Here is a 24,828-nt window from a genome sequence, read left to right on the forward strand (position 1 = left end):
TCCAACAACAGGGCTGTAAGGCTTGCAAGAGAAATGTAGTAGTAAAAAGAATCATGGAACCATTTCAGACTTTAAATATTCTCTTGCAAATAAATTTTGCAATAGCAGGAAACCTGCAGGAGTAGACCATTACACTTCAACAGTACTCTCAGAAAATTAAGGCATACCGACTTTCACCTTTGGGAAAGAGACATACAGTCCATTTCCAGACACACACAGAAAAGGTTATTTTATACTCACTATTATGTGAAAGAAAATCCTGTATTTAAGACACAGCTAACCTCTGAAGACACAACAGAGAAAAAAAGCGACTAAAAAAAATACACGTGAACACACAAAATTCCTTTAAGAATAATTTATCAGAATACAGATTATATGTTCAACACTAATACAGTATATAATCCCTGTTCAATGTTCAATAAACATACTTGGAAACATACTGTGAATAGGACTTAAATAATCAAGAGGATTGTTTAAAACACAAAATCACCAGCATACAAATTATATATGTACACTTCAGAGGCTACTGTGCAGGAAAAATGGTTTCAGGGATTTCTGCACTCTACAAGAGAAAATAATTTTTGAAATTTCCAACTAAGTAGTAATGTAAACTAATTTTTAAATAAAGTGCTTCTAGTATTACTACTGGGTTTTGAAAACTATTGAGTCCATTTTCTTCCCATTACATAGAAAGCACTTAAGAATTAGTCTTCATATAAAAATCACCATCCAGCAGACCTCAGTAAGTCCACTTTATAAACAAGTCCTTGCCTTCATTTCATTAGGAAAGCTCCTATGCAAATATACACACATCCGGAAGGTAACAGCCATAACATACTTGTATAGTGCTTCAAATGACACAATCAGTATCAACTGAGACTTTAGTCAGAAGTGGCAGCTCAGAAATATGTGCAATGGCTAATTTCATTTAAATACTGCCATGATAACATTCTGGTCTGGCTTGCTCAGAGCTCCAAAAAGGAGTTTAGAATGCAAGTACTTTTGTTTGGTGAAGCAATTGGGAGAAAAAAAGGTCTTTCAATATTGGGCAGAAGATATCATTTTCTTATTAGTTATGTGAGAAGTAATTTTTTCCTACTGAAATAGATTTTAAATGTTTTAAAATTCACTCTAACATTATGCAACCATGCTCCTATACTATTACTACAATTGAAAATGATCCTGCTCTCTTTTTTGTGTTCCCTTGTATCAGCATGAACATTTATGCAACCTGCACCGCAGATCAGACGGCAGCTACCTGGACTAAATCTAACCTAAATTAGCTTATTTTTAAAAAGATTACTTGTCTGATCAACTCATTTATACAGTTCACTGTCCATGAATGTTTGTGACTGCCCAGTAAAGTCAAACCAGTGGGGTGCAGCTACAGTGATCTTGAGCATTAGCTTAAATGATTACTCAAAACTACTTCAGCTGCATATCTAAGTTAGAATTCAGGCAAACAATTAACACCAAATAAACTGATGTTATTATAATTGGTCAAGAGCACTTGATGACAAGACTTCCTCATGTAAAAGACAGCTTTAATCCTGCTCATATTAAACAAAGAAAGCTTAAAATATTTGAAGCTCAGAAGGAATCAAATGAGTACGGGTTTTTTGTTATTTTTCCTTTATACACTCTTTTGAAAACACACTTTTGACTATTTTGTGTCTTCAGATTATCCTTCCTAAAGCCCACACATCTCCAGGACAGGAGGACATTTATGTGAAGATATGTAAAGGATGTATCACAGCTGAATTCTTAAAACTACAGCAGTATTACGCCTAAAATAATCATCACTTGCCATCAGCATTTATAATTTCACAGCAGCTCTGCCTACTTTTAAACAGGAAATATTTGGTGATGGAGCCCTTACCTACTTCCTACCATCCAGTTTTCTGTATACTGTTTTTTTTCTAAGCTTTATTTTATTTTTACCTAATCATGAGTTCAGACCAGGTACAACCTCTATCTAATTATTCTATTACTTAAAAGCTTGTGGCTTTTACCATTATCTCTTCAACTACCTGAAAGGAGGTTTTAGCCAGGTGGGGATTGGCCTCTTCTGCCAGGCAACCAACGACAGGATGAGAAGACATGGTCTTAAGCTGTGCCAGGGAAGGTTGAGGTTAGACATCAGGAGGAATTTTTTTCACAGAAAGGGTGATTAGATATTGGAAAGGTCTGCCCAGGCAGGTGGTAGAGTCACTGTCCCTGGGGATGTTTAAGGAAAGCCTGGATGTGCTCTGGTCTACTTGACAAGGTTATGAACGGTCATAGGCTTGACTCAACGATCGCAGAGGTCTTTTCCAACCTAACTGATTTGTGATTCTGTGTGTGATTATCCATCAGGCTGCAGAGTAACGACATCCTCCTAGAGCCAAACAAAAGAAAATAAGACAAGAGAACAATGTTATGGCCTTAATGTCCACCCTATGCCTGGTTTTAAAGCAGACACAGTGTAGCACATATACAGATGGGGAGCAGCCCCAGCAGAAGGTATGCCAGCCCCGCCCTGCTCCACTCACCCCTCTGAGAGTCTCCTCAGGAAGGAAACTAAGGGAAACTTAGCCACAAATGATCAGAACTGTAACAATGAGGCTGGCCGGCTGGAAACCTGTGGGTGGTGACTAGGAGCTGTAAGCAAAGAGAGGGAAACCAGTCGTGGAGTTTATGGGGGAACTGGAGGTACTGTGGCTGGAGACTGGGGGTTAGATGAGAAAACTATGTAGGGCTCCAAATACATAAATGAAGAAAAAGGGATAATGTGGCAGGAGAGAGCAGGAAGACCGGACTGACATGAGTAAGTTGGAGTGGAGAAGAAAGAGCTGGGGAGGTTAAAAAAGTGCTTGTCTTTTATGACGTCAAAAAATGTTATGATCTCCCTCCTACACTGTGTTTTGGAGTGGCCACGGTGTAACACACGTATGGCGTCACACACGAGCACACGGCATCACATGTAAGGCGCAACGCACGCAAACGCACATGCCGTAACAAACACACGGTGTAACACACGCACGGCATAGCACGTGCGCACGGCGTAACACAGAGACACACCTGGGGTAACACACGCACGGTGTAATGACCACACGCGGTGTAACACACAGAGTAGAACACGCACATGGTGTAGCACACAACCATACCCCGATCCCCCGCGCCTGCGCGCCCCCATCTTGTCCGCTCCCCGCACGCACGCGCAGGGGCGTACCGTGCCCGCGGCGGGCGCGCGCGGTGCAGTGTGGGAAGGAGGCGGCCCCGGCCCGGCGGAACGCGGCGCTGAATCCTCCCGGCCGCTCACAGCACTGTGGAGCCGCTTCTCGCCCGCCCTCCCCTCCGGCCGCCGCCACCACCACCGCCACCACCACCGTCGCCTCCTCCTTCTCCTCCACCCCACACACGCACCCTCCCCCCCCCCCCCCCCCCCCTCCCGCCGGCCCACGGATTTAAAGGGGCCGGCCGGGGGAACCATGCCGAACTTCTGCGCGGCGCCCAACTGCACCCGCAAGAGCACCCAGTCCGACCTGGCCTTCTTCCGCTTTCCCCGGGACCCGGCCAGGTGAGAGCACCTCGGGAGGCACGGGCTGGGGGAGGAGCGCCCGGCTCTCCCCCTCAGGCCCCGCCGGCCCACAGCGCTGCTTGCCTGAGACACCACGCCGGGGAGGCGGCTCCCTCCCTCTTGCTCGCTCTACTTCCCCCGCACCTCTCTCTCCGCGCCTCCTTACCCGCAGGGCCGGCGAGCGCTCGGAGCTCCGGTGGTGCCTGCGGAGGCCGCGCTCGCTGTGGCGCCGGCGGGGCGGGGCCGCGGGACCCTCCGGGCTGTGGCGGGCGGGCGGCTGCGCCTGCGCCGGGACGGCCGCGGCTGCGGCTGCCGCCCCTCGGGGGAGTGGTGGGGATGGGAGCGGTGCCGCTTCGGGACGCGGCGGGGAGGGGATGCCTGGCCGACAGGGGGCTAGGGGCTGCCTGGCTGTGGGCAGGGTGGGGTGGTAGTTCTGTGTGAAGCGGTGCAATGAGATGTATGGCTGTGAGAGGTGTGGGGCAGCTGGAGGGGTGCCGGAGCCATGGGCTGAGGTAGGGGAGCTCTGCACTGCGGGGAGCCCGCGCAGGTTCTGCACTGGCTCAAGCAGTGAAGGTCTATCAGTCCTGCTCTGTATTAGGCGATGTGGTGCTGGACGATGAGGTGTGTGCGTGGCAAATGCGACACAGGCAGGAGCTGTCACAGGATTGCTGGGATGGTGGCAAAGCATCATGAGCAATAGCAGAAGTGATGGGAGAAAGGGGTGAAATGAGTGGAAAGCGGGGCTGGTGTACTGGTAGAGCAAAAAGTATGTGAGTGAGAGACAGTGAAAAATAAATCATGTACTTAGACATAGAAACTCCCATGTAAAAGGTCACCCTTAAATCGAGATAACACTCTTAAAAATCACTTGATTTAACATGATGCCCACAATTTTGAAAGGTGCATAGGCATAGAGCAATACCAGTTATCTCTCTTCTAAGAGTAGGCAGTTAAGGCTGAATTTTTTTATGATTTATACATGATATTTGTTTGCTTCCTTCCTTGAAGCTGCTTGGCCTGATCTTTGGAAAAATCAAAACCCCATGGGAATTGTGCATATGCAGTACTTTCTAAGGAAACAGACCCTCCAAGCGATTTCAAGTGAAGATATGAAAATCTTGTATAGGTAGTAGCTGCTCTCTAAAGCCGTGATTTCAGATATGTTACGAAGTTCTCTTGGATGAATGCAATGCCTTGCCATAAAGCTTGGCTATCCAGACCTCTTCTTGATGCCTAGCAAGGTATTGTAGTACAATCCATATTCCATATGCTTCTGCTTTTAATAAGAACTGAAATCAAAGTGGTTGGGTACCTACTCCTATTCTTTCATTAGTATGATTTGCTCCTGCTGTTGTCTCTTTCTACCTTCTGTCCTGTGAGACCCTCAGGAACTCACACAAAGGAATGTCTGCAGTTTGTGTGGAATTGAAGAAATTTGGTGCTGTCTCAGCTTCAGTCTCAATTTGTAAAGAGGTCCATGCTGTAAAATGTGAGTTGCATCAAGCTGTGCAGAATTGGTTAATAGGTGACAGTTTATTGTATGAAGAAAATACCCTCTAGAGCTTATAATTTTTCTATGGAAAGACATTTTGAATGAGTGTTTTCCATGGTAGCAGTGCGGAGATATAGTTAAATGTGTGCAATTAAATGATTACATATTAAAGATTTACTTTTTTGAAACCGTATTTTATAAACTCTAGGATGGTTTAGGTTGGAAGGAACCTTAAAGCTCATCTCGTTCCAAGCCACAGGCAGGTACACCTTCCATTAGACAGCCTTGCTCCCAGCCTCATCCAGCCTGGCCTTGGAACATGTCCACGAATGGGGCTGCTTCATCTTCTCTGGGCAACCTGTGCCAGGGCCTCCAAACCCTCATTGTAAAATATTTCCTCCATATATCTAACCTAAATTTCCTCTCTTACAGTCTGAAGCCATTCCCCCTTGTCCTGTCACTACAGTTCCTGATGCAGAGTCTCTCTCTGACTTCCCTGTAAGGCTCCTTCAGACACTTGAAGTTGCTGTGAGGTCTCCACACAACCTTCTCTTCTCCAGGCTGAACAGCCACAACTTTCTTGTCCTGTCTCCGTAGGGGAGGTGCTCCAGTCCTCTTACTGACACTGAACCATGCCATAAATCAAATCCCTCCTGATGGGAGAGAATTTCCTAAAAGTCCTTGCAAGGCGTTTCAAAGATAAACCAAGACTTTTCCTGGAGTTTCAGCGTTGCCGGATAGTTGTTTATTAAGTCTTATCAGAGGAACAGAGCCACTAGCGTGACCCAGGTACACCATAGAGCACAGAAAGCAGGAGAGAAGTCTAATTATCAAGATTTACATGGCCTTTTAAAGATAATTTAACCAATAGTTACTAAAAACATATATTATTTTCACTTTCCTACCAATTATTCAGTAACACGGGCAGGAACTGCGGAATTCTCTATCCAATTATTCCAAACTACTTTTACTGCAAAACATGGAGTAGTAGAAGAAGAAAAAGAAGGTTTAGAGAACAACGACAATCCTCCATTCTGATATTTTTTACTCTTATCTATTTACTACGAAGAGAAGCCCAAAACCTCTAAATTTTTCACCCTGTGACAATCTTACATAGTAGTCTATCACCTAATTCACAACACTGTATTTTCTAGTTCTTGTCTGATCGTTGGTAATTTTTTCCAAGGTTGGCGGTTAAAACAGTGTTGTTCAGGGGGGTAAGAACCCTTAAAAACAGGAAGAGAAATATTCTCAGCACTCTGGGTTCCTACATCTTACCAACTTTGTGGTCTCCTCTGAACTTGGTCCAACATTTCCATGTCTTTCTTTATATTGGGGCATACTGTACACAGTATTTCAGATGGGGTCTCAAAAGAGCATAGTAGAGCAGCAGAGTCCTCTGTCCAAAGGAAGGAGAAACTGCGAGCATCTTTGTGCTCTTAAAAACAGTCAGTGTCAAAGATAATGTTCTAAGTTCTCTAGAGGTTCCCCCCCTTAATATCTTACAACTTTCTCTCCAAAGTTGATAATATATTCTATTTTACCCACAGCATTTAGAGACTGATAAATCCATGCATCCTTTTGGTTTTACAGACTTGAGGGTGTTGGTTTATTCTGTAGGTTGATGTACAGCACTCTGCAGATGGAAATGACAATGTGTTCCTTGTACTGCTTGCTCTCACTTTTATAGGTCAGACTGGGATGGTGAGCAAAGTACTTTGTGCCAAAATGTTATTTGCACTTGGCAGCTTACGGTGGGAAAGTTGAAAATAAAGTTGTTAGAATACATCTTAAAATAAATTTTAATTTAAAAAAATCTTTGATGGTAAATGGATAGTCCCAGGTAAATTGTTTCTATTACCTTACTGTTCTCAATGTTTCCACAATAGCTGGGTAATTGCCTTTAGTGTTTTCCCAATTCAGTGCTAAGCAGTTCCAGTTAGACATTCCAAGTCTGATCTTTCAGGTGTTAGGAAGTCAGTGAGAGCTAACCTGTTAAAGACTACCTTCTTTCATTGTGGCTGCTTGAGACAAGAAAGGTTTCAGAGATCAGCCTTTGGAAAGGAACCACCAGCATTTAATGGGTGGGATGTTGTCTTTTCAAATCAAACTAGTATGAGTAGCCTCTGTTACCTCCATAAGGTTGTGTATTTTACAGTGTTATGCAGTCTAGGCAGTGATCCCCACAGTAAAATGTTTGCTTAACTCTCATCTGTGATTGTGGCTCTGTTCATCATGGTGGCTTGAGTTACAGTTGAGATATGAGAGTTTAGAACAAAATACTTCTTAAGCAAAGAGATGCTGTTCTACTGCAGTTGACCAGTACTGAGGCAATGGCTGCACCTCTGTAAAATGCCGTTTCAACTTCCATGAGATGTCAGCCGATCTCTGAAAATGTAAAGTTTGTGACTGAAGAAAACCTTCTTAAAAGCTAATGAGCAATGCCTAAGTGGTATTAAGGGTAACTTTCCTGCCTGATCATTCAGGAGCCACTGTGGGAATCACATTTTTGTGAACGAAGCCTCTCCAGGGCAGGTGGCTCCAGTGAAGCAAAGAGTGCTGTTTGACTCCTTGGACATGCCCACAGTCATGGTGGCAGACAAGTTTTCCTTTCAGCCTCAAGCTTGGGTTTTTTGTAGCAGAGTGTCAGATGTCTGGTTCCTTTCAGCACTTTAATCATAACATAATAACAGCTCGAACTGATGCCTGTGGGGATTGACCCTGAACCAAGAAATCCCTGGGCTTTTATATAATCCCTGGGCATATATGTCTATGCACCCATTCTGTAACTGCTGCCCTTATGTACAGCATTATTCAAAGTAACGAATATAACAAAGCTAACAGGATTACCAGGGTAAAGTACAACATTATAGATTCCTGTGAACAAATACTTAAATGATTACCAATATAAATTCACAATCAACTGGTTGACCATCCACTACTTGTTTGATGTGAGAATGGTGTATCCAGTTTCCTTACCTAAAACTTACAGCAAAGCGTATATGACAGTATATGGTCCCTCCTATTTAAGTTCCAATTTGGATTTTCCTGAAAATACCTTAATTAATCCTTCCTCTCTAGGTTGTACGTCATGTAGCTGTATTTTATTTTATTTATCATTTATTACTTTGTGTGAAGTGGTCTCCAACCATTTCTTTTCTAAGAGGCTGGTCTGAGGTATAATTTTCTGCCCAAATACTATTCCTGTTGATGACCACTCTAGGGGTTGGTGAGAGTTATGTCCAATATCTTGCTATCCCATAGTACTACTCCTAAACTCCAGGCCATTTTAAATATACCTGACTACAAGTTTGAGCAGTTTTATTATTTCTTTGTTTCACAGGAGCCTTTGGTATGAGCTGGACAGTGTACTAGAGTGATTTCTCTTGTAAGCTTGCTAGCTTCCAGCACCACTTGTATTTCAGTTCCATTAGATACATTCTTTTCTGCCAAGGTAAAGAATTCTGGTTCTTTCCATAGCACAGAGATTGTATGACACTCTCCAAAAGCATATTTAGAATTAGTATAGTCACTCATTAATTACATCCCCGCCAGGCTGCTCTTCCTAACGCAGGTTAATTCAGCCCCTTGGGCATTCACCAAGGGTTGTAGAGGTTCTGCTTCAGGTGCCTCAAAGTTTCTCATCCCTGTGTAGGCTGTGTGTCATTTTCCATTCATGTATGAAGATCCATTGGAGAATGGGATTAGATCCAAGTTCTCTAGAGATTGATCATGTGTGTCTCCCTGTAGGTGGCTGGAGTGAAACACTACCTGAGCACATCATGATGCAGCTCACTATTGAAGGGAACACGAAATAAAGTTGCTGGATTAAAAAAAAAATCTCAAAATGATATGTATATTTAAAATAATTTATTCACAACTATATGCTCTCTGTGGAGATGATGCTTGTGAAGCATGTTTAAGAATCATGTCCACTTAATGTACACATAGTTGTTGGGTGACTCAGACCTAAGACTGCTCCTTTTCATGGTAATTGCTGTTGCTGCTATTGCTTTTGACATAGGAATTATTCCCTGCTGCTACAGCATCCAGTTGAGTTGAGTAATGACTCAGGGCAGCGATGTGGATATAGGTTTTGAGTAAGGACTTCACAAGCTCCATAAGCCTGTCTTCTCATGCAAAAATAGTTCAAAAGGCCTTTGAGTAATCTGGCAATCCCAATGCCAGAGCAAAAGCTAAAACTCCTTTTAATAGCTTGGAAAGCTTTTTCTGTTTCTGGACCCCACTGCACAGGCTCCACATCCTCTGTCTTGGTAGTATTAAGGAATCCATTCAGTCCTGGCAGCTCAGAGGCAGCTGCAGTGCCAGCTGCAGATGGAGCACTGGAGGCAAGAGCTGGAGGCATGAGGCAACTGCCGACCCTTTGCCCAACAAAACGGCACAGGGACCTGTGGCAAAGCCAAGCAAATGGATGCTCTGAGACACTGCAGGAGCTGACAAGACCCAAACTTTCCCACACTTAGACTGGCAAGAGGACTTAGACTTGTTTGGGGTCCCTTCTCGGAGGCACCATCTTGAGCTGCACTGTGATGAAATTATTTTAAGGATTGATATGACTGAAACTGTGCTATGGGAAACCTAGGGTCAAGCTGCTGAGGAAACTTGGTCTGACTGTGGGAGTGTGGAGCATGGAGCTGCCAAGGGGCCTTGGTCCCAGCTCAGGTGGTGCGAGTGATAGCCGGAGTGGCTCCTGGATGGTCTGACAGGAAAGTTTCCTTAGCAGTACTCTGCCAATGATTTACTGAACTGCTTTACCCCAGTATATCCAGAGTATGCCATATCTTTCTACCTCTAAGAAATCCTCACAACTGTTTTTTTTTGTTACTGGTTGAGTAACCACAGCCTGGTTACCATATCCTGGACTTTTTCTGGGTCTCCTAATCTTTGTCCTTTTGTTAATATAAATCCTAAATGTTTACTTCCTGACAACACGGCTGAAGCTTACAAAGAGATGCATAGTGGCCTTTTCCTTCTAAAGCAGTGCACAGACAAATAGTATCTTTCGATCTTCATATGCCTTGCTGGCAAGTAACAAATCATCTACATATTGTACAAGTATCAATTCACATGGTAGTTTTATACCTTATTGCATTGTAGTAGGTGTCAAAATTCTCTGCATGTTTAATAGACCTAACTGTCTACCTTCTGAAGACCGCAACAGAACTTTAAAGCATTTTCTTATATCTACTTTTTTTTTTTTTTTTAATTAATGGAAGTTTTTTCCTTTTCTTTTTGCTGAAGAGGAAATATAAAGTCTTAGGCAACAAAACACCAGTTCCCTGCTCAGACAGGACCCTTTGCATATCTTTGTCCCAGATGAAAATGAAACGGTGTCCTCCAAGTTAATATAAATAACATTGTTTTGAAAAGTAAAAAGATTTCCTGCTGCTGAGACTGTGCTGCTAACCTGGGTCACACAGGCGATGCTTGCCATTTATGGATAACACTTACCAAATCTTCTTGAGACAACAACAGTTCTCTTTATTCTAGAGAAAGTAATTTACCTCTTACCTATGTAAAAATCCTCTTACCTATATAAATGTATATGTCTAAAATATGCATTAATAAATATGCTTTAAAACCATACACAAAATTATCACCATTATAAGCAAGTACTAGTCTACAGAAAATCTCACATTTGTACAAAATGTGCTGGAAAACTGCTGCTGGAGAACTGGTTCTTGGCGTGGTACTTCAAACTGACACCTGACAATCCATCCAAATAGCTACAACCAAATCTGAATTCACAAAAAGGATAACTTTTCCATAAAAAAGGACACAAATAGCACACATTTTGAAGACGAGCATTCCTCACAAGCAGATCCCCCCAAATCCCCCTTTTTTGAAGGGAATCCATGTGCACCTAATAGCAGCACATCAGAGTGAACAATTACTTCAGCTGATGTTTTCTGTGCTCTCCAAAAATATGTTTTGTCTGTGAACCAGTTGCCTATTTACTTTCAAACGAAAAAAATACTTTTACAACCCCACAAAAAAGATAGTAAATGAACTCTTAGGTTAAAATACCTTGAAAGAATCACCATATATTAAAATGCTGTCTATAATGTGCATGTAGTGGCATGAATCATTACTGTAAGAGTTTAGGTTGCTGCATTTTGGGTTTTGGGGATTTTTTTAATATGAACAACTTTGCTATCAGTCTTGCTCTCTGAACCAGGTTTAGCTAAGCCTTTAAGTTACCCCAGTATTCACAAAATAAAGTCACAGAATCTTAAGGTTAGAAAAGCCCTCCAAGATCATCAAGTCCTACTATTAAGCCAGCACCACCATGTTCATCACTCAATGCTGTCCTCAAGTGCCACATCCACATGCCTTTTGAGGACTACCAGGTATGGTGATTCCACCACTTCTTTGGGAAGCCTGTTCCAGTACCTAACTACCTTTCAGTGAGGAAATTTAGCCAACCTAAACCTCCTCTGGTACAACTTGAGGCTGTTTCCTCTTGTCCTGTCCCTTGTTCTCTGGGAGCAAAGCCTGACCCTCACCTGGCTGCACCCTCCTGTCAGGGAGTTGTGGAGAGCAAAAAGGTTCCCCCTGAGCCTGCTTTTCACCAGGCTGAGCCCCTGCAGCTCCCTCAGCTGATCCTGGTGCTCCAGACCCTTCCCCAGCTCCATTCTCTTCTCTAGGCACACTCCAGCATCTACACTGAGGTTGCAAGGAGCCCAAAACTGACCCCAGGACTGGAGGTGTGTCTTGGTTTGAAAGACAGGTGTCTGCTAAGGAAGGCAGAAGCCTCTCTTGGAATGGCAGATGCAACCCTCATTTCCTCTGAGTTATTATAATTTTGAAATCAAGGGGCTTTTAGGCAAAGATGTGGGAAATAGGAATAACAGTTCTTTACTTTTATATATCTATATGTGTATAACCAGTCAAACAAACAACAATAACTATGGCAGTAACAGCAAACACAAACCCAGTCCCAGCCTTCTCGGCTGTCAGGCCCTTTCCCCTCGGGTGCAGTTCCGCTCGCAGCCAGCAGGGGCGCTGGCGGCTCCCGGTGAGCAGGGCAGGTGCGATGGTTCCCCCACGGCTGCAGGGGGCGCTCTGGAGCGAGCTCGGGGAGCACATGGCACCGGTGGCCTGGGATCCCAGGAAGGGATGGAACAAAGAAGCTTCACAAACCCCTGGGCAGCTGATCCCGGTGTCTGGCCGGACCCTCGGGGACAGCAGGCTGGAAACGGCAGGCTGGAACGGCAGGGACGGGCACAAATCCGGAGTGGCAGATGCGATGTATCCAAATGGGGAATCCCCCCCGGAGGTCTGGGCAGGCAGGGTGAGCAGGGCTACAACGTAGTGAAGGCTCGATGCAACGGCCATTTGTTCCCCTAGCAACATGTATGGGGGAGGAAATTCCTTTAACAGAAAAAAAAAATAACAAACCACAAAAAAACCTAGGAGGGCTCCTAAAACCCCAACAAGGTGCCTCACCAGTGCCCAGCACAGAGGGACATTCACTGCCCTGGGCCCGTGGCGACACCACTTGCATGTACAGGCCAGGTGTCCTCGGCCTTCTTGACCACCTGGGCACAGCAGTGTTCAACCACTGTTGACCAGCAACCCCAGGGCCTTTCTACCAGGTAGCTTTCCAGCCACTCTGCCCTAAGCCTGTACCTCTGTGTGAGGTTGTGGTGACCCAAGGCAGGACCAGCCACCCCCAGCCAGCCAGTGCCACAGGACTTCTTGGACTTTGTTAGGCGCAAGGTCAGTGCCAATTCACAGCCTGAAAACACTGAAGCTACTTGCATTAGGTGTATTCCTCAACAGCAGTAGTGTAATATATTGCATTGAGATGGCTTTTAATTTGTGCCAAATGTATTGCAGCTGAAGAACTTGTGTAACAGTACATGACATGCATTAGTTGAATACCGAAAGATTTGAGAAAAGTTAATACATAATTTTATTCTAACATCTTTCTAGTTGCTGCTTGGATAATACCATGCAGAGCTATAGCAGGTGATCTCAGGGGTTTGACTTCCTTTTGCTTTGTTATTCCATTCCTCAGAGAGTGTTCTGTTTGGAACCAAACTCAGTGAGACTGAAGGGCTGAATTCAGACTCCAGTGGAGTTTGCAGGTTTGAGTTCAGTCATATAACCTGCCACTTCCTTTTAGTCCTGTAGCTACTTGAGAGAATGTCAACATTTCAGCCTTTGCCAGTAGAGCTTCCTAAATTTTGAGAACTCTGGTTGCTGATCTGCTGCTCCAGTGGGTTGAGAAGCTTGGTGCCCATGTCTGATCCATAATATGAAAGAGGGGAAATTTAGATTACGTATTGGGAAGTGAGGGCTATGAGGGTGGAGAGGCCCTGGCACAGGTTGCCCACAGAAGCTGTGGCTATCTCATCCCTGGAAATGTTCAAGGCCAGGTTGGATGGGGCTTGTAGCAACCGGGTCTAGTGGAAGGTGTCCCTGCCCATGGCAGGGGCTGGAACAAGATGGGCTGTAAGGTCCTTTCCAACCCAAACCACACTAGGATTGTGTGGTTAGGATCCTCAAACTGGGGCTCAGCACACCAAGGGCTTTTGCATCATGTGCTCAGGTGATGCCTTAATGAACCTAGAAACAAAACAACACACCCCTGAGATAACATTAGTATAGGACGTAACACAAAGGCTGGTCTTCATTGGAGGTCTCTAGGGGCAGATAGGGAAAAATGTCCACAAAATGCCCACTTCCCATTGGGTGAATACAGTTTTAAAAGTTTAGCAAATTAGTATAATTGACAAAAATCACCAATTAGATTGATGTCTATGTAACTTAGGTCAAAGTAACAAAGTGCTTATAAAGCTTGGGTTATAAGATATCTGTGTAACCTTAATATCAATATAATCCAAATCATGACTTTTTATCAATATAACCTGAAGAATATCAATATAAGAATATAAGCTGAAGCATAGCCTTCTATAGTTATATAGCCTGAATCACAGCTTTTAACTTATGTAGCCTGAATCATAACTTCTATACCTATAACCTGATGCTTATATAACCTGAATCATAACTTTTGATACCCATATAATCTAATATGAATAACTTTTTATACAATGTAATGGCTAGTATATCGTTAACTAGTTGCTTATGTGCAGAATAGAGAAAAAGAGAAAGAAAAAAACAAACAAACAAACAAAACCTTACTAGGTGTATAGTTTTAGAGACAGATAAGTGTAGTACTAATGAGAAATTGGCAAGCCAAAGCCAATTAGCCACAAAACAAAGAATTTAGGCCGGTTAAGGCCAGATGGACTGAAGAGCATTGCAACTGCGCATGCCCCAAAGACAAAGTTGAAAAGTTCAAGTGTGAAGAAGACTTTAGAAGCCTTCATCAAAGACCCCCCGCAGACCCCCGAATTGGGGAAGTGTATGCACAGTGCAAAGAATTACTAATAACCATGAGATCATGCTATGTAAATTAGTTCCGGCACATATGTGATGATGCTGTAAAGACATAGCAACATTAAATAAAATTTACTGTATAAATATATCACAGCACTTGACGAAGGCGGGTGAGTTAGGAGGAAAAATCCCCCCTCACCACCAGCGCTTCAATAAACAAATACCTGCTCTATAGACATCAGTCTGTGGGGATTTATTTCCAGCCTATCTTTTGGGCATCAAGGTACATAAGAGGTGATGCTATTTCCCCTGGTTCAACCCTCTCTGAATCCTGCCCTCCCCCTTAGATGGGAACTAAACATTCTTTATGAAAATGTGTCTCGAAGAGCTGTTTTTCAGCCTTGGTTCCCAGAAAGGAGCAAGATAGGATAGGGGGCCTTGGAATGTGTTTTGTTTTTCTGCCTAGGGAAAAGGTAGGGAAAAGTACTGGGAAAACTAGCCACAGATACAACAATAGGCTACAAAGCTACAAATATATATGTAAAAAATGCAGAGAATAGATTAAAAAGGCAAAAATAATTCGGCATCACAGTCAGTGATGTTTACTTCAGCACAAAAGGCAGCAAGCAGCCACAGCCAGTTTTTGTGCAACTGTCAAAGAGCTTGGTAAGGGAAAGGAATATTAGGTGGTTAAGGAAATCAGTGTGAGACTCATTTTTGAGTAAGCCCCCTCTGAAGAGCTGGTGGTATCTTTTGCTGTCACTCACTGATCTGATCCTTGACTATTACTGGTACTTATTTAGCTTCTCTGGTTGGCATCAACATTGGAGGACAAGGAATTCAGGCTGATGTTTGTCTATCCTTGACAACTGTGTGCCAGTTCTAAATGCACCATTGCTGCCACCAATTTGTCCCCCTGTGGTTGCCAGGAGGTGATTCAGAGGAGTTAATGTAATGTAAGGAGCTCTGGCTTTGCTCTCTGTCAGTGTTTGTCAGCTTCTCTGAATCACTGAGAGAAGCAGGTAACACCAGGGGTTAGGCTCTTTCTTTGGACTGAAACCCTCCCCACTAACTATTGAGGAGGCTGATCAGCCTTTGTGATCACATTTAATGAGTTGTTCAGTAGTCGACACCCACTGAGAAAGTCTGAGAGCCAGGGTCAATACAATTTACATGCCAGTCTCCCACTTAAAAAGAGTGTTTATATAATTTGATTAAGTGAAAAAAGCTCCCCTGCTCTCTTTTTGGGGTGATTGCACTGCTCAGACAAGAGTGCAAGATCTGTTGTGCCAAACCCCCTGATTTTTTAAATCATTTTTTTTCTTTCCTTATTTTAAGTTGTTACTAAGGATACTCTGTATGGATCTCCAAGAGCAATATCAGAAATGATTCCTGACTTATGGCATTTGCCACCACTGTTATTTTGATATTTTGCATGAGCAAAAAATTGAGATTAACAAATGGTTCAGCCAGCAGAGATCAGAATCTAAGATTCTACTCTTTCATCTGGACAGTTGCCCTTTACTGAGCTAAAGTAGAGGTGAATCCACTCAGACCTGTGATTTCCTCATTTGGGCTGCCCACCAAAACATCTGACAAGACAGCCTTTGTTCCTTTATTGTTGAATAACCTCTAGTTGTTTTTCTCCCTCCTTACTGCTATAAACAATAATTTCATGTTTGCAGTCAAAAATAATAGTAAAATTGCTTTCTCCTAACTTCTAGCAACAGAACAAGTAACCTTATTGCTCAGAGAGGGATGGCATATACCCCATTAGCGGAAGTCTAAGCTGACTTCTGCATTTACATCAATTACTGCAAGTGGTTTACTCACCAGAGGAAAGAGTCTCTTGCATACCTAAATGGAGTCCAATTAGTAAGGGAAATATTTCTTTATCTTTGTGTTATACCTAATCCAAAGCAGAAGTAAATACGTTGTAAAAATACATATCTAAGGAGAACTTTCTTCAGGCATGTCTGTAGAATGGTTGCTTTTCTGTTGTTATTATTTCACTTTCATAAATCTACTCTCAACTCCCAGTGACCACAATAAATAAGAAGAATACTGTATTTTCAAAGGAGGTGGAGAAGACAACTATCTTAAAAACTGCTTTGAAAACTTTATGACTTTAGACTACAAGGACATCTCTTTGTTTTTTTTTCTTTTTAAGAGCAAATTCTTTAGAATTAAGTAGGTTTCATGAGCAACTGTGCTACAGTCTGCTCTGTGTGTGTCTGTGCGTGTGTGTGTCTGTGACAAAGGCAAGAATATATAAAGTAGGGAAAGGATTCCTGAATTTGCTGGGGTGATGTTGAGTGGTGAGCAAAGGCAGAAAAAGTAGTTTTTACAAAGATTCGATGGGGTGTTTTAAAGGAAGTTGTAAAGAACTTTCCTGAGCCTTGTATCAAGGTCTGGGCTCACTTGTGCTCCAATTTTGAGTATGGTTTGAAATTTTAAGGGATTTTGTTTTATCCTAAGATTATCTAATTCTTCTCCTTACATGCAGATGTCAGAGATGGGTAGAGAACTGTCGAAGGGCAGATTTAGAAGATAAAACTCCAGATCAACTCAACAAGCATTACAGATTGTGTGCTAAACATTTTGAGACTTCTATGATATGCAGAAGTGTAAGTAAAAACAAGCATTTGTTTACTGCATCTTGCAAAATGGGACTGGCATTTTTCACCAGAATGCTGCCTCTTAATCTTTGAGCTCCTGGGTAACTGGAAAATTAATCTCTTAGTCTTAACTGGGGTCACTGTCATTGTCTGGGGCTCCACACAGTCTCACAGACATTGAAAATGAAAATGAACAGTTGGAGGCGAGAGAAAAAGCAGTGCCCCTGCTGGTTTAAGGTGTTTGTTGAACACTGGCCCTCACTGCAGTGCTTTCCTCATGCTCGTTTTGTTTCACTAGAGGTTACAATATTATGTAAGTTTATTTGATGTAAGTTTGCATATCTCTAATTATTTAAACTTATTAATGTCCTGTTACTGAAGTGTGTACATGGTGTGATTTGGCTAAATTACACTCTGCTCTGGCCACAGGATTTAAATACTCTTTACATCTGTCAAGCTTTAATTTCCTGTTACATTTTTTCCGGCTAAAATCAAAGCACTGTTTTTGTTAATGAAATAATAGCTTTCAATTCTCTTTGTCAACAAGATAATATGATTTTAACAGCTTGCATAACAGTAGGAAAGGGTAGACTTGGGACTTCGTATCAAATTTTAATTTCTAGGCTGAATTTCACTCTGGTACATAGGCAAAACCAGTCTTTTAGTTTTGAAGGATAATTAAAATATGCAGGTCAAACTCTGAAATCCTGGTGATATTACATGTGATGGGGTCTCTAATTAGCCAGCATCCCAGAAACAAATGAAAATTTGAAGTAATTATGACTCTGAAAGAAGCTCTATGAAACTTGGTTTGTTTGAAATGTTGTTCAGTCTAATGACAGATGACGTCAGTTAAAATTTTGTGCTTAGTGGAAATTAGCCAGTATATATAACAAAGGTTTACAGTATATCCAAATTATAAAATTTTACTTAAAGTATTTTTTTTTAACTGGAAGCATTTGTATGATCATCTAGAAATCTTTTCTTCTTTTTGTTTATTCACAGATAAATTTTCCTTCCATATGATCTTTCACAGTAGTGTTTTGTGGACTTTGTAGTTCTACAAAAAGAAGCAACTGAACATTTTCACGATTAAATGTTTCTGGAATTGTGAAATAAGTGATAAAACCCAAAACACAATAGTAACAAAATGTTTCCTTTCTGATGCATAAATGTCTTTTTATCCAGAATGTTTATTTTTAAAAAAACCATAATATTGCAGTAAATTAAAATTATTGCATCCAGGGTCTTTGATATGAAGATAATGGGGAGAAAAAAAAGCATTTGCAGTTCGGGTTGGAGTTTTCTGTAGTATCTGTCTACTTCTCACTTTCAGTGTTCTCTTGATATCCCTGAAATGTGAGTTGCTTAGCTTGCTCTTTGGTAACATCAGAAAGTCAAAGTACTTTAGAATAATAAAATAAAGGAGAAAAGAAGGAGAGAAAAAAAAAGGCACAGTGTCTGAAATTTCTCAAAGAATTCCCTAATCTAGATGTCTGTCTTCTTACAGAGCCCATACAGAACTGTGTTACGGGATAATGCTGTGCCAACTATATTTGATCTTACAAGTCACCTGAACAATCCCCACAGCAGACATAGGAAAAGGATAAAAGAGCTGGTAAATTTTTAATGTAAAATTATTGGTTTATTATTAAAAGAAAAAAAGGCAAGTAAGTTAATGTGAAACTTTTACACAAAAATGTCAAATAATAATATTTAGCACTTGAGTGTTTGTATTTTCTATGCTGCCTATTCATGTATCTCTTTTTGTTGATTGTAAGTTAAATGCATGATAAAAATTTTATCTACTAAGGAAGTTGTTAAGAAATAATCTGGAAAATTAAATATGTTGATCCAGAGCTGATTCTTTCATCCAAATCAAATGTATAGTTTTCTTTTCCTTGTTACTTCAGTGCCAACTGAACACAACTGATGCATGATATTCCAGAATTCTTGCTGCATATTGATTGTGATCTTTGGTTCACACATTTAACTTCTGAAATCTGAATCAATTCAGACATGCTTGTTTTAGCTTATTGTTCTGAAAAGATGATCCATGGATAAAACCAAGATTGAGAAATTTTTTTGTGGGATTGTGTCTTGTGTGTCATTTAGGGAGAAAATGTCCCTGTGGTTATAAGTATACTGACAGCTAGGGGGAATTCCACTCCTAATCTCTGTTTATGCTTGAAAAATTGCAGACAATTTCTAAGTACTACTTTGTGAGTTTGATTGCATCTGTTGACTGAAAATGGAGTTAAAGATAGTTCTATCTACTGACAGTACATTATCAAATTGCAGTAGAATCTATTTACTAATAATTATGCATATTGAAGAACCTCCTAATACAACTGTTCTCATGTAGTTAGTAGATACATGTCATGGCAGCAATAAACTACCTCAAGAAACCTCCTGGTCTTGGAGTTTCTAGCACTTTTTGGCAAATGTTAACTGGTCTCATCTACAGTATTCGTATCTGATCTTGATGTGTTAATATTTTAAGGTCACATGTTAGACATTGTCATCAATATAAGTTATTTTTGTTTGTTTTTTTAAGAGTGAAGATGAAATAAGAACATTGAAGCAGCAAAAGAGTAAGTGGTCAAAATAATTGAGATAATAACTTTATTTGCTAAGGCTGACAACGTAATGAAGGACTCATAACTATTAGTTTATATATATCAAGAGGATAACTGAGTTCCTTCTTGATTCAGCCAGCCAGTCTAAATTTTTTCCAAAACACTCGTTCACTTTTAAACTGGAAACATTATCCTCTGGACTCTGGTAACTTAAAGATAATGAGTAAGTAAATGTTTTGTTTTATTTTTGACACAGTATTTCTCATTTTGTAGTTGATGAAGCTTTTGAACGAAAACAGGCAACTCAAGAATCGAATGAAAACAATGAGCAAAGTACTGTCTCAGAGGAAGGAGGGGAAGAACAAGAGGAAAAAGCTGTCCCCTTAACACTGGAAGAAAGAGAAAACAAAGATTACCTTAAATCATTATTTGAAATTTTGATCCTAATGGGTAAACAAAATATTCCATTGGATGGCCATAGTGTTGATGAACTTCCAGAAGGTATTTTTACTTCCGATAACTTTCAGGCTCTACTGGAATATAGAATAAACAGTGGTGATGAAGTTCTGAGGAAACGATTTGAGATGACTGCAGTCAACCTTGAGTATTGTTCAAAAACTCAGCAGAAACAAATGCTTGAGATCTGTGAAAACTGTGTTAGAGAGGAGACACTGAGGGAAGTAAGAGACTCACACTTCTTTTCTATTGTCACCGATGAAGTAGTAGACATAGCAGGAGAGGAACATTTGCCAGTGTTGGTCAGGTTCGTTGATGATTCTCACAATCTAAGAGAAGAATTCATTGGGTTTTTACCATATGAGGCTGATCCTGAAATTTTAGCTGTTAAGTTCCATGCGACTATTACTGAAAAGTGGGGTCTAAACATGGAGTACTGTCGGGGTCAAGCCTACATCGTCTCCAGTGGGTTTGCTTCTAAAATGAAAGTTGTGGCTACAAGACTCTTGGAAAAGTATCCACAAGCTGTGTATACACTGTGTTCCTCATGTGCCTTAAATGTTTGGCTGGCAAAATCTGTTCCTGTTGTTGGTGTTTCCATTGCATTAGGAACAATTGAAGAAGTTTGCTGTCTTTTTAATCAGTCTCCACAATTACTAGTAGAACTGGACAGCACAATTTCTGTTCTTTTTCAGGACAATGAGGAGAAGGGTAATGAGTTGAAGAAGATCTGCCGTTCTCAGTGGACAGGCAGGCATGATACTTTTGAGGTTTTAGTGGACCTCCTGCAAGCATTGGTACTGTGCTTGGATGCTGTGAGCGGTGACTTGTCTGTCAGGTGGAACAACTTCATTGTCGGTCGAGCATTTGTACTTTCAAGTGCATTAACAGATTTTGATTTCATTGTCACTATTGTAATTATGAAAAATGTTCTGTCTTTTACAAGAGCATTTGGAAAAAATCTCCAGGGACAAACATCAGATGTGTTCTTTGCAGCTGGCAGTTTAACAGCAGTATTGCACTCTCTGAACGAAGTGATGGAGAATATTGAAGTTTACCATGAATTTTGGTTTGAGGAAGCAACAAATTTGGCTACAAAACTGGATGTACAAATTAAACTCCCAGGAAAATTTCGCAGGGCGCAACAGGGGAACTTCGACCCTGATACGACATCGGAAAATTACTACAAAGAAATCCTAAGTGTCCCGACAGTAGAGCATATTATTCAAGAATTAAAAGATATTTTCTCAGAACAACATTTAAAAGCTCTTAAATGTTTGTCATTAGTGCCCTCAGTCATGGGACAGCTCAAATTCAATACGTCTGAGGAGCATCATGCTGACATGTTCAAAAATGACTTGCCCAATCCAGACACACTTTCTGCTGAGCTTCACTGTTGGAGAATCAAGTGGAAGCACAGAGGAAAAGATATTGAACTTCCAGCTACTATTTATGAAGCACTTCACTTGCCCGACATAAAGTTTTTCCCTAATGTTTATGCATTGCTTAAAGTCTTGTGCTTACTTCCAGTGATGAAGGTGGAGAATGAAAAATACGGAATAGGGCGAAAGCGCTTAAAGGCATACCTGAAAAACACCTTGACAGAGCAAAGGTCAAGCAACCTTGCTTTGCTGAACATAAACTTTGACATAAAACATGACTTAGATTTGATGGTGGACACTTACATTAAACTCTACCCAGATAAAGTGGAATTTCAAGACTGTATTCCTTCAAACAATTCTGAAGTAACAGACGATGCCTAACTTTTTAAGCTCTAACTGATCTATTGAAACAGCTTCTTCTTAATTAAGTTTCAAAGCTGGGGAAAAAGAAAGTTGAAATCTTAAAAAATCACTGCAATTGTGTTTCCATTTTAGGCCTTGGACTGAACAAGCTGTGGTCAATGACCTAAATTATGTGTTGTAAGTCCATACTAAATGTGTTTGGCAAACAAAATCAAGCCTGACACAAGCCCATTGCTCTTGGCAGAGGTGCTTTCTACATCTGATTGGCTTAACTAGGTGCTCGTTTACTCTGTTGCATTGTGGAAAAAGTACATTATGATTGTAGATCTGATGGGGCTGTTACATATTCACTGATGAATTAGGATAAGAAAGAAACTCAAAATATTAAAAAGAGTATAATCTATTTCAGTTCTGTTACTTAGGATTTTTAAAAAAAACCCAAACGTTTAAGGAAGTCCTTGATGTATATTTAAGTGGCATTTTGGAGAGTGGATTCAGCTATTGCATGATCCCCATGCTGTGGACAGGTCTCGGTGTAAAGTGAATGTCAGTGATATAGGGGTACGTTTATGGTTTTGTTGGAAGAGTCAACCTCTTTAATCTCTTGATGACTGTTTACATTCCTTTGTGTCAGACACAAAACTTTTTTTTTCTTTAGGCTTAACAGGCATGGCAGGAGTATTTAAATTCCTAAAAGACACAAAAAACTTAAAATTTATTTCACAAACATTTAAATCTGTTTGCCCCGACTCTGACGCAAACCCATGCATCTTATAGTATGTTTATTTGTAAACTCACTCTGGAAAGATTAAAATAAGAGTTTGTTGTTTGTCTAGGAGTAAGATTGAAAATATTGCTGTTATTTTTGGCGAAAATGAAACATTTTTGTAAAGTTTATTGAAATTTAAAATAAAATGTGAATTGCTTTTTACGTAGTATTAGATCTCTTAGTAAACCTATGCCTCTGGGAATGTGTTCTGTAAAGGTGCCTTTTATTTTAGCAATTTTTTCTCCATTGTTTTTGCAGTTCTATTGAGCAGCATTGTCTGAAGACAGAGGAAGCTGTGTGATAGTACTGCTGATCTGCATGTTCTGCAAGGTTTATTAAAGTATTTTGAGATAGCACAAACTATAATGCTTTTACTGATGGAAGTTCTGTCAATCAGGGAGAAAGAGATCAAATTTGAAATGGTCCAAAAGTAAAGTTTTGCAGCTATCCTGAAGCATGACAGTTTTATAACTTATTTATTGAATCAAACATCAAAAATCAAATGGTTTGTTTTGGAAGGGACCTTAAAGCTCATCCGGTTCTGCTCCCTGCCATGGGCAGGGACACCTTCCACTAGACCAGGTTGCTCCAAGCCCCATCCAACCTGACGTTGATCACTTCCAGGGGTGGGGCAGCCACAGCTCTGGGCATCCTGTGCCAGGGCCTCACCACCCTCATAGCCAAGGTTTTCGTCTGTGTATCTAATGTAAATTTCCCCTCTTTTAGCTAAAAGCCATTCCCCCTTGTCCTGTTACTACAGTTCCAGATGTAGAGTCCCTCTCCAGCTTCCCTATAGCCCCTTCAGATGCTGGAAGGCCCTGCGACATCTCCACACAATCTTCTCTTCTCCAGGCCACAACTTTCTCATCCTGTCTCCATAGGGGAAGTGCTTCAGTCCCATTAATAACTTCATGTCCTTCTTATGTTGGGGGTGGGTGGGAAATTAACAGTACTTTTATGTACGTTGCAGTGAGAAAGGCCCCCAGCAACAGCAAATTGAATGATTCTAAAGACTATGAGTTCTTAGTGCTCTAACATAATCAAAACAATAAGATCAAATTTGGAAAAAACCCCACCTTTTCTAAGTATTATCTTTTCTTTCCCCTAGGATTTGTATATGCTTTCTGACATACATTCATGTTATTGCAGTTGTCTCAATAGTAAAAAGTGTTTTAGCTAATAGCTTTCTCTGTTCCTCTGAATATATGAAAATAGCTCCCAAATCTTGGTTAATGCTATAAAAAAAAGACATTTTAAAATTAGAAGTCACATGGAAAATTGGCTCTTTTAAAAGATGATCTCAATTACAATTTTAATAAAATAAATTTAAAAATCTTTCCCCTCTTGGAGTTTTGTGAGTTCCCCTGTTAAACACAGCAACATGGTGGTCACGACCTCAGAGATTATGAGCCCTGTGTCACTAAAGTCAGGTTGGATGACCCCAGGCTTACAGGTGCAATCAGAGAAGGAAAATTGATATCCGGTGCCATAGAATTGGCCAAAAGAGCCAAAGACTGCTTTCTGACTCTGTAAATGAGGCCTTTCCAACCAATGTACTGAGACAAATTGAAGGAGGGAAGTGCAGTAAAACTGTCCTTAAGTTACTGTCTACTGGAGCTCAGCTGAGACACATGCTTGTGATAAGTGTTGCTAATAAGCTGGCTCAATCTTTTGGTATTGCACTGCCTTTCATAGAGATATTTAGCTTGTCTGTGATAAATCAGGACCTCCTGATTTATTACAATTTGATTTGTCCTTCTGGTAAGGAATCCCTTGATTTTTTGACACATCAGTGTGTCACCTGTAAGAATTAGTCTGAATATTGATGATTTGGTAGGATGCTGAAAACTAAAGAAAGGAGATTAAGATTAGATGTTGGGGAAAATTCTTGTCTGTGTGTGTGGTAAAACGCTGACACAGTCTGCCCAGAGAAGCTGTGGCTGCCCCATCCCTGGAAGTGTTCAAGGCCAGGCTGGACATGGGTTGGAGCAACCTGATCTAGTGGAAGGTGTCCCTGCCCATGGCAAAGAGTGGAATGAGATGGTCTGTAAGGTCCCTTCCAACCCAAATCATTCTGGGATTCTGACTGGTTTCTGATGTGGAGAAGCAAAGGCATAACAGGCTGCAATGATAGGTGCCCCTTTAACAGGAGAGATTTCTGTGAAGGAAAACCATTTACTGAAACTATAGTGTTTCCCATCTGATTTCTAGGGGTGCACAGAAAGAACGCAACTGAAGTGT

General features: G+C 41.2%; 1 protein-coding gene and 1 long non-coding RNA gene across 3 annotated transcripts; one reads left to right on the top strand and one right to left on the bottom strand.

The window, feature by feature from the left end:
* Positions 1-340: 340 nt before the first annotated feature.
* On the bottom strand, positions 341-3,827 carry LOC138114487 (uncharacterized). The gene is made up of 2 exons (XR_011152650.1): positions 3,726-3,827; positions 341-2,377 (listed from the first exon to the last, which is right to left on the bottom strand). It is a non-coding gene; the product is annotated as an uncharacterized lncRNA (long non-coding RNA).
* Positions 3,447-24,564, top strand: THAP12 (THAP domain containing 12). Of its 2 annotated transcripts, none has more exons than XM_069023958.1 (5): positions 3,447-3,559; positions 16,927-17,047; positions 18,549-18,656; positions 19,596-19,632; positions 19,891-24,564. In XM_069023958.1, exons 1-5 carry the CDS (start codon positions 3,471-3,473, stop codon positions 21,834-21,836), a joined length of 2,301 nt encoding a protein of 766 aa, XP_068880059.1. In that variant the 5' UTR covers positions 3,447-3,470; the 3' UTR covers positions 21,837-24,564. The 2 variants fall into 2 exon arrangements, with proteins under 2 accessions (XP_068880059.1, XP_068880050.1); XM_069023949.1 differs by lacking the exon at positions 3,447-3,559 and adding an exon at positions 4,557-4,800.
* The last annotated feature ends 264 nt before the right edge of the window (positions 24,565-24,828 follow it).

The sequence above is a fragment of the Aphelocoma coerulescens genome, chromosome 1 (genome assembly GCF_041296385.1).
Source record: "Aphelocoma coerulescens isolate FSJ_1873_10779 chromosome 1, UR_Acoe_1.0, whole genome shotgun sequence".
Lineage (NCBI taxonomy): Eukaryota > Metazoa > Chordata > Aves > Passeriformes > Corvidae > Aphelocoma > Aphelocoma coerulescens.